We start from the raw sequence: 7,687 nt of genomic DNA, 5'->3' as shown, positions 1-7,687 counted from the left end.
GGAAGGCCCAAAGCTAATCCCACGCGGCGGTGTGACCGCAAAAAAAATGACGGCTGCAAGGTACCATGCAATCCTGCAAATCAGGATCCAAGCCTACCATGAACACACCCCTCCCCCAATAACCCACATCAAAAACACACCCCCATGGTGGAACACCTGACAGGCAAGGGTCCACACCTACAACATACCCGACTGCAAGATACCATTGGGACACAGCCACAAAGAAAAAAATAAAAGGAGCCCCTGCCATCGCCACAATTTTTTGCATCACAGCATAACTGAGAGGAAGAGGCACACAGCAGAGCACAGCACCACATACACCAATAGCCACACAACAACCTGCACATCAACACAAACACCTCACCATCCACCACAACACCATCCCAACAAACCACATACCTGCACTCTCAACACCCTGCACAGCACACACCATGGCCCACAAGAAACAGCCTACATTCACAGAGAGTGATCTGAAAGTCGTGGTGGATGAGATTATATGTGTAGAACCCAACCTGTTTGGAAGCCTTGTACAACAGACCACACTGGCCAACAAAACCAAAATGTGGAAAAGGATAGTCACCAGAGTGAATGCATCAGGAACCGCGCCACGCAACAAAAGAGACTTCCAGAGGCTGTGGCACGACCTCAAGGCAAAGGTGAAGTCAGTCAGCACCAAGAACCGTGAGCGGGCCGGGCGTACTGGCACCGGCAGTCCCACACAGCCAGTACCATACATTGAATGGGAGGAGAAGGTGCTTGGAATACTGCACCCGGAGAGCCTAGAAGGAATAGCAGAGGGAATGGAGGCTGGCAAGTACAACCCAATGACCACAATCACAATGCCAAGTACTGCTATGCACAACTGCTAAGATACTCCGCCTAGGCCCCACACCATGCATGTTGAACACACATACATCCAAATGTGTGAATGCCAGGGCCAAAATGCATCCACTATGACTACCCACACACTAAGCAACCACCATTTCCTGGGTCACATGTGGCTAAGCAGCCAGCACTACAACTCCCAAAAGGGCCCCTTCACCCACAGCCCAGCAAGATAGAGTCCCTCCACCATGTGCTAGCCTCACCAAAGTAATAGGTAGGTAGCCATCTTCCCAGGGAGAGGTGTACCTGGTTAAGGGGTCAGCACAGATTGCAAAAGTTTTGCTAAATTGCTTGATATTCGGGTTAATTCTGTTATCCCAGATTTAATACACATACAGCAGTCCAGATTTGTAAAAGGTAGATCTATCTCAGACAATTCACGAACATTCCTTAATATTATATATTTTGTGGCCAAACTAAGGGGCCGATTAGGATGGCGGACGGAAAGCGTCCTGACCGCCAGTCCCGCGGGAATTGACCGTTCGACCACACCGTGGGGAAACCGGCGGTGCAATTAGGATTACCCTCCAGCAAAAGCCGACCACGGCGGAGGGATGCCACCAAAAACCGCCGACCGCGGACGGAACCATTGAAAAAAATGACCGCCGCGTATGGAGTGGCCACGGTAACAGGCCCAACCGCCGACAGTGCAGCGGAGTGACCGGCCGCACGATTAGGATAACACCGCTAGGGCAACGTAAAGAGTCCCCCTCCACGACTGTCGCGGAAAATAACATCGACAAATGTAAGTAATAGCGGAAGGCCCAAAGCTAATCCCACGCGGCGGTGTGACCGCAAAAAAAATGACGGCTGCAAGGTACCATGCAATCCTGCAAATCAGGATCCAAGCCTACCATGAACACACCCCTCCCCCAATAACCCACATCAAAAACACACCCCCATGGTGGAACACCTGACAGGCAAGGGTCCACACCTACAACATACCCGACTGCAAGATACCATTGGGACACAGCCACAAAGAAAAAAATAAAAGGAGCCCCTGCCATCGCCACAATTTTTTGCATCACAGCATAACTGAGAGGAAGAGGCACACAGCAGAGCACAGCACCACATACACCAATAGCCACACAACAACCTGCACATCAACACAAACACCTCACCATCCACCACAACACCATCCCAACAAACCACACACCTGCACTCTCAACACCCTGCACAGCACACACCATGGCCCACAAGAAACAGCCTACATTCACAGAGAGTGATCTGAAAGTCGTGGTGGATGAGATTATATGTGTAGAACCCAACCTGTTTGGAAGCCTTGTACAACAGACCACACTGGCCAACAAAACCAAAATGTGGAAAAGGATAGTCACCAGAGTGAATGCATCAGGAACCGCGCCACGCAACAAAAGAGACTTCCAGAGGCTGTGGCACGACCTCAAGGCAAAGGTGAAGTCAGTCAGCACCAAGAACCGTGAGCGGGCCGGGCGTACTGGCACCGGCAGTCCCACACAGCCAGTACCATACATTGAATGGGAGGAGAAGGTGCTTGGAATACTGCACCCGGAGAGCCTAGAAGGAATAGCAGAGGGAATGGAGGCTGGCAAGTACAACCCAATGACCACAATCACAATGCCAAGTACTGCTATGCACAACTGCTAAGATACTCCGCCTAGGCCCCACACCATGCATGTTGAACACACATACATCCAAATGTGTGAATGCCAGGGCCAAAATGCATCCACTATGACTACCCACACACTAAGCAACCACCATTTCCTGGGTCACATGTGGCTAAGCAGCCAGCACTACAACTCCCAAAAGGGCCCCTTCACCCACAGCCCAGCAAGATAGAGTCCCTCCACCATGTGCTAGCCTCACCAAAGTAATAGGTAGGTAGCCATCTTCCCAGGGAGGTGTGTACCTGGTTAAGGGGTCAGCACTACAACGCCCAACAGGCCCCCTTCACCCACAGCCCAGCAAGATGGAGTCCCTCCACCATGTGCTAGCCTCACCAAAGTAACAGGTAGGTAGCCATCTTCACAGGGAGGGGTGTACCTGGTTAAGGGGCCAGCACTCCAACTCCCAACAGGCTCCCTTCACCCACAGGCCAGCAAGATGGAGTCCCTCCACCATGTGCTAGACTAACCAAAGTAACAGGTAGGTAGCCATCTTCACAGGGAGGGGTGTACCTGGTTGAAGGGCCAGCATTACAACATCCAACAGGCTCCCTTCACCCACAGGCCAGCAAGATGGAGTCCCTCCACCATATGCTAGCAATTCACCCCTCTCACCAAAGTAACAGATAAGTAGCCATCTTCACAGGGAGGGGTGTACCTGGTTGAGGGGCCAGCATTACAACTCCCAACAGGCCCCCTTCACCCACAGCCCAGCAAGATGGAGTCCCTCCACCATGTGCTAGCCTCACCAAAGTAACAGGTAGGTAGCCATTTTCATAGGGAGGGGTGTACCTGGTTGAGGGACCAGCACTGCAACTCCCAACAGGCCCCCTTCACCCACAGCCCAGCAAGATGAAGTCCCTCCACCATGTGCTAGCAATTCAACCCCTCTCACCAAAGTAACCGGTAGGTAGCAATCTTCACAGTTAGGGGTGTACCTGGTTGAGGGGCCAGCATTACAACTCCCAACAGGTCCTCTTCACCCACAGCCCAGCAAGATGGAGTCCCTCCACCATGTGCTAGCAATTCAACCCCTCTCACCAAAGTAACAGGTAGGTAGCTATCTTCACAGGGAGGGGTGTACCTGGTTGAGGGTCCAGCACTACAATTCCCAACAGGCCCCCTTGACCCACAGCCCAGCAAGATGGAGTCCCTCCACCATATGCTACTCTCACCAAAGTAACAGGTAGGTAGCCATCTTCACAGGGAGGGGTGTACCTGGTAGAGGGGCCAGCACTCAACCAGCACTACAACTCCCAACAGGCCCCCTTCACCCACAGCCCAGCAAGATGGAGTCCCTCCACCATGTGCTAGACTAACCAAAGTAACAGGTAGGTAGCCATCTTCACAGGGAGGGGTGTACCTGGTTGAGGGGCCAGCACTACAACTCCCAAAAGGCCCCCTTCACCCACAGCTCAGCAAGATGGAGTCCCTCCACCATATGCTACTCTCACCAAAGTAACAGGTAGGTAGCCATCTTCACAGGGAGGGGTGTACCTGGTTGAGGGGCCAGCACTCAACCAGCACTACAACTCCCAACAGGCCCCCTTCACCCACAGCCCAGCAAGATGGAGTCTCTCCACCATGTGCTAGACTAACCAAAGTAACAGGTAGGTAGCCATCTTCACAGGGAGGGGTGTACCTGGTTGAGGGGCCAGCACTACAACTCCCAACAGGCCCCCTTCACCCACAGCCCAGCAAGATGGAGTCCCTCCACCATGTGCTAGCCTCACCAAAGTAACAGGTAGGTAGCCATCTTCACAGGGAGGGGTGTACCTGGTTAAGGGGCCAGCACCGCAACTCCCAACAGGCTCCCTTCACCCACAGGCCAGCAAGATGGAGTCCCTCCACCATGTGCTAGACTAACCAAAGTAACAGGTAGGTAGCCATCTTCACAGGGAGGGGTGTACCTGGTTGAAGGGCCAGCATTACAACATCCAACAGGCTCCCTTCAACCACAGCACAGTAACAGGTAGGTAGCCATCTTCACAGGGAGGGGTGTACCTGGTTGAGGGGACAGCACTACAACTCCCAACAGGCCCCCTTCACCCACAGACCAGCAAGATGGAGTCCCTCCACCATGTGCTAGCCTCACCAAAGTAACAGGTAGGTAGCCATCTTCACAGGGAAGGGTGTACCTGGTCGAGGGGCCAGCACTACAACTCCCAACAGGCCCCCTTCACCCACAGCCCAGCAAGATGGAGTCCCTCCACCATGTGCTAGCCTCACCAAAGTAACAGGTAGTTAGCCATCTTCACAGGGAGGGGTGTACCTGGTCGAGGGGCCAGCACTACAACTCCCAACAGGCCCCCTTCACCCACAGCCCAGCAAGATGGAGTCCCTCCACCATGTGCTAGCCTCACCAAAGTAACAGGTAGGTAGCCATCTTCACAGGGAGGGGTGCACCTGGTTAAGGGGCCAGCACAGTATGACACCTAGCCAAGTGGCGTATGGCACCCTAACCCGTCATGATGCCCAGTACTGTGTACCACAACAATGTGATGAGTTCGTCAATCTTGTGCTGCATGACATGACATCCCAATTGTCACAACAAACAACCTGTGCAGTACACATCAATGATTCTCTATCCTTTGCACAACAGGTGATCGTGAACTGGCAGGAAATGTCAGCAACCAGCAACACCAGGCACCCCCCTCAGACCATGGACTCTCTGGAGCAGATGACCTTGACACCTCGGATGTTGTTGGTGAAGCCAGTACACCAGTGTCGCCAGTGCCTTCACCGTCCCACAATATTGCTGTCACCACCACCTTGACCACAACACCAACAGAGGCCCCTGCCGTCGAGACTTCTACTGCCACTACCACCACCACCACCACTGCAACAAGTCTGCCCTCTGCCACCCTCCCAGACCCATTGGACAATGAAATACCCTCCACATCCCAGGAGACCAGGGAGAGTATCTGGGCTAGGACCCAGGTGAGGCAACAGGCCCCGGGAAGGAGGGCAGGTGCAAGGGCAGGTGGGCAATAACACCCACCCAATTGTGGTGCTGAGGCCCTGGATGCCATCAACAGTGTTGTGGATGTATATGAGCGTTCACAGGCACAGGCACGCCAAGACACACTGGAGCACCGGCAGCTGTTGAGGTCCATCGACAACAGGCTGGCACAACTGGTGGACATCATGGGGCAACAAGCAGCGTTTTGGAGGGAGCAGCCTACAGGCCATATACCACCTCCCCCTCCCCTTCCCACCAGTGGCCTGCAGGATGTCATTCCACAAACATCCCCTGAGGCCACATAGAGGGATGTGGCCCCCGAGCAAAATGCCCCCACAGCAGCCCCCCCCTGGCCAAAATACAGAGGGGACGTCCTAGGAAACAGCCAGATGAAACCAGTGGCAAAGCACCATTCAGCCGTCTGATGAGGAGCCAGCGCTGACTTCACCATACCCTGAGCCTGTGATTCACTCTGCTGACTATCCCCCCCACACCGCCAAGCCATCGCATATATCTGTTGTACTGGGTTCCCACAACAATGTGAGTTCTACACAATGTTCTCAACCTCCATGACTTTCAACTTGCTGATCCCCACCCCCATCTTGTAAATATGCACTCAACCAACACTGCCACCATTGTAAATAAACACCTTTGAAACACTCATGTCTGTGTGTACTCCATGTTCTAATCACAGGGTTATGTTATGTTATATGCTGTTTTGTAACGCGCACAACTACTACCGGAGTATCCTGGCGCGGTATACCGCTGGGGAACCCGTCCTGGCTTTCCCTGTGGGATGGTCCCTACTGGGAGTCCCCAAGGTGGATTCAGGCATCCCCGGCGTTGATGGTGCCGTTGTGAAGATTAGGCAAGCTAATGCCCAGAGTTGCCGAGTGGGACCCCTGGTTAGAGTAGGCACCGAGGCGAGAATTATCGAGTCCGCTGACCCTGGTCCACGACCATGCCGCGTCGGGAATTGAACCTTGGTCCAGGGCCGACTCCTGCTTCCAGGTCTGCCGCCTCTAACCAGTGAGCCACACCACTCCACAAGGTGCACAATGATGTAAACGTTGCCATGTCCAAGAAGCAATGCCTGTGTGTACTCATGGTGAAAATATAGTGACCTAGGGAGAACAAGAGAACAACATACACATGTCAGGAGACTGCATCACAGCCTTCACATCACACCCCATTTTACGGTTGTGCTATCTATCCACTCCACAATTTGCACCAGTCACAACATACCCATTCATGCGCCGTGCATGACTACTATGTTCCACACACATTTGCAACCAGCACAGAGCCAACCACAGGCAGCAGTCACAACACACATCCAGACATCATCACCAACCACCCCTCCCGCATACCATGTCAACACTGTACGTTGACACCCAGCTTCAAGGGAAGTAGCACTCAATGAGCTGATGTCTCTGGTCCACACCTTCCTCCTCTCCACTATCATCATCACTGGACACGGGCGGGATAGCATGCGGAGCCACTTGTTGGTCTGCAGGATCCAGGATCAGGGGGATCCCCTTGCGCATGGCCAGGTTGTGGAGCATGCAGCAGGCAACCACGATTTTGCAGACCTTTGCGGGTGAGTAAGGCAGGGCCCCTCCGTTCTTGTCCAGGCAGCGAAACCTTGACTTCAGCAGCCTGAATGTGCGCTCCACACACCGACGTGTCTTGCCATGTGCCACATTATATCGCTGTTCACCTGGGGTAGTGGGATTCCGTACGGGGCTCAACAGCCATTGGTGGTTCGGATACGCAGAGTCACCTATGGGAGAGGTGGATAGGCACATCCAACATTACCACTGTGGTGGGTTCAGCAGGGCACACATACAAACACAGTGTTTGACACTTACAACTCACCAACAAGCCAACCACGTTCCGGATGCATATTCACCATCAGTCGGGGGACAATGCTGCTCCGCAGGATGTGGGAGTCATGTGCAGAGCCTGGAAATCTGGCACACACATGCGAGATGATCTGATTGGCCTGGCACACCACTTGGACGTTGATGGAGTGGTAATGCTTCCTATTACGATAAATGTGTTCACGTCGCTGTGGTGGAACCAGACCAATATGTGTGCCATCAATGGCACCCACCACATGTGAAATCCGACCCAGAGCGTAGAAATCAGCCTTCACAGCTGGCAATTCCGCTGCCCCTGGAAAATGGATATATTCATC

General features: G+C 53.4%; 2 protein-coding genes across 2 annotated transcripts; both read left to right on the top strand.

The window, feature by feature from the left end:
* Positions 1-431: 431 nt before the first annotated feature.
* On the top strand, positions 432-869 carry LOC147665806 (myb-related transcription factor, partner of profilin-like). The gene has a single exon (XM_086949470.1). The coding sequence runs from the start codon at positions 432-434 to the stop codon at positions 867-869; it is 438 nt and encodes a 145-aa protein (XP_086805596.1).
* A 1,204-nt stretch (positions 870-2,073) lies between these two features.
* Positions 2,074-2,511, top strand: LOC147665805 (myb-related transcription factor, partner of profilin-like). The gene has a single exon (XM_086949469.1). It carries the CDS (start codon positions 2,074-2,076, stop codon positions 2,509-2,511), a length of 438 nt encoding a protein of 145 aa, XP_086805595.1.
* Positions 2,512-7,687: the final 5,176 nt, after the last annotated feature.

This window comes from Lissotriton vulgaris, unplaced genomic scaffold, assembly GCF_964263255.1.
Source record: "Lissotriton vulgaris unplaced genomic scaffold, aLisVul1.2 SCAFFOLD_14992, whole genome shotgun sequence".
Classification (NCBI taxonomy): Eukaryota; Metazoa; Chordata; class Amphibia; order Caudata; family Salamandridae; genus Lissotriton; species Lissotriton vulgaris.
The sequence above is the reverse complement of the archived record's forward strand: the minus strand, read 5'-3'. Positions and strand labels throughout refer to the sequence as shown.

Bases quoted from the DNA above. Each gene is read 5' to 3' on its own strand.
- LOC147665805 (XM_086949469.1), top strand. From the start codon at position 2,074: ATGGCCCACAAGAAACAGCCTACATTCACAGAGAGTGATCTGAAAGTC.
- LOC147665806 (XM_086949470.1), top strand. From the start codon at position 432: ATGGCCCACAAGAAACAGCCTACATTCACAGAGAGTGATCTGAAAGTC.